The sequence below is a fragment of the Poecilia latipinna genome, unplaced genomic scaffold, assembly GCF_001443285.1.
Source record: "Poecilia latipinna isolate Pla-1442-1.1 unplaced genomic scaffold, P_latipinna-1.0 Scaffold4560, whole genome shotgun sequence".
In the NCBI taxonomy this organism is placed as follows: Eukaryota; Metazoa; Chordata; class Actinopteri; order Cyprinodontiformes; family Poeciliidae; genus Poecilia; species Poecilia latipinna.
In genome coordinates this window covers 21,287-22,552 of record NW_015117176.1, presented here as the reverse complement: position 1 = coordinate 22,552, position 1,266 = coordinate 21,287, and the positions used below count along the sequence as shown (strand labels likewise).

The following is a 1,266-nucleotide window of genomic DNA, read 5'->3' as shown; positions in this document are numbered from 1 at the left end:
GCTGCAGAGCAAAGAGTCCAGCCCACAACCTCCCAGCTGCTTTCTATAAAGATGGCTCCTTCATTGGTGATGGACCATCAGGTCACATGACCCTCCTCCATGTCTCCAGCTCTGATGAAGGCCTCTATAAGTGCAGCATCAGCGGTCAGGGAGAGTCTCCATCCAGTAGGATCTCTGTGGAAGGTCAGAGGATGAAAAGATTAACTTTGGTTTTCATTAAAAAATGGGCAATTATTTAATAAATCACTTTATTTTAGAGAAACCATCAATAAGGTCTGATCCTCCACCCACTTCTGGTTCTCCAATCGCTTCTTTGCCTCCATCATCATCTTCATCTTCCTCCCAGTTTGTTCTCTACCTCCTGGTGTCTCTGTCATGTGTGATTCTTGTGGTTTTCCTGCCGATTCTGGTTTTACTGGTGAAACGACGCGTTCAGAGAAAACCTGAAGGTGAGACAAACATTTATTTATCCATTTTCTGTTATTTAAATATAAATGAACATTTACAAACTGAAACATTTTAATCTTTAAACATTACAGTAAATCATGATTGTGTTTTATTTTAGGTCACCCAGAAGTTGGAGAGGAAAGTATCTCTTACAGTGACATCAGAATTTCACATCACCGACAGAAGAACAAATCAAATCAAGGTGAAATTATTTGTTTCTGTTTGTTGCAGATCTAGAGTTAAATAAACTTTACGACTTCAGCACCTTTAGCTTAAGTTTCAGTATTTATAAAAAATGTGTTTTCCACATTTGTTAAAACTGTCACCATGTAAACCTGGGCCCACATATGGAGGCCTTAGCATTCAATGTGGATGTCACAGGTTTGAATCTGGTCCTGAGGACTTTGTCATGTCTTCACCTCTTTCATTACCCGTCTTCCTGTCCGACCTCTCAGATAAAAGCCACTAGAGCTTAAAGGAAACCCTTCCAGTCAGAGGGAGGAGGGTCTTAGCGCTGTCAATCATCCTCATGTTTAACTGCTAAATGTGCTAATGGCAGAGAAATAACTTTCCATTATAGAAAGAGCATTTTTCTATTGTCTTTGGTGGCTATGCTAACCAGAGGTGGGTAAAGTACCCAGAAACTGTAATCAAGTAAGAGAAGCATAATTTCAACATGTTTCCTCAAGTAAAGGTAAAAAATATCAATTCAAGAAATAATTTAGGTTCTGAGGAAATGATCAAATTAATTAGTTTAATATTTATAAATTAGGTAATCAGACAAACCAAAATATAAAGTTAAGTGGAAATATGTTAATT

General features: G+C 37.9%; 1 protein-coding gene across 1 annotated transcript in view; it reads left to right on the top strand.

Annotated features, from left to right (window-relative positions):
- Nucleotides 1-6: 6 nt before the first annotated feature.
- Nucleotides 7-1,266, top strand: part of LOC106942789 (uncharacterized) — a 6,769-nt gene continuing 5,509 nt past the window's right edge. Inside the window, exons 1-3 of the mRNA XM_015026127.1 lie at nucleotides 7-183; nucleotides 258-449; nucleotides 566-649. Coding sequence (XP_014881613.1) covers nucleotides 87-183; nucleotides 258-449; nucleotides 566-649 — 373 coding nt within the window. The 5' untranslated portion in view covers nucleotides 7-86. The remainder of the gene's footprint in view (nucleotides 184-257; nucleotides 450-565; nucleotides 650-1,266) is intronic.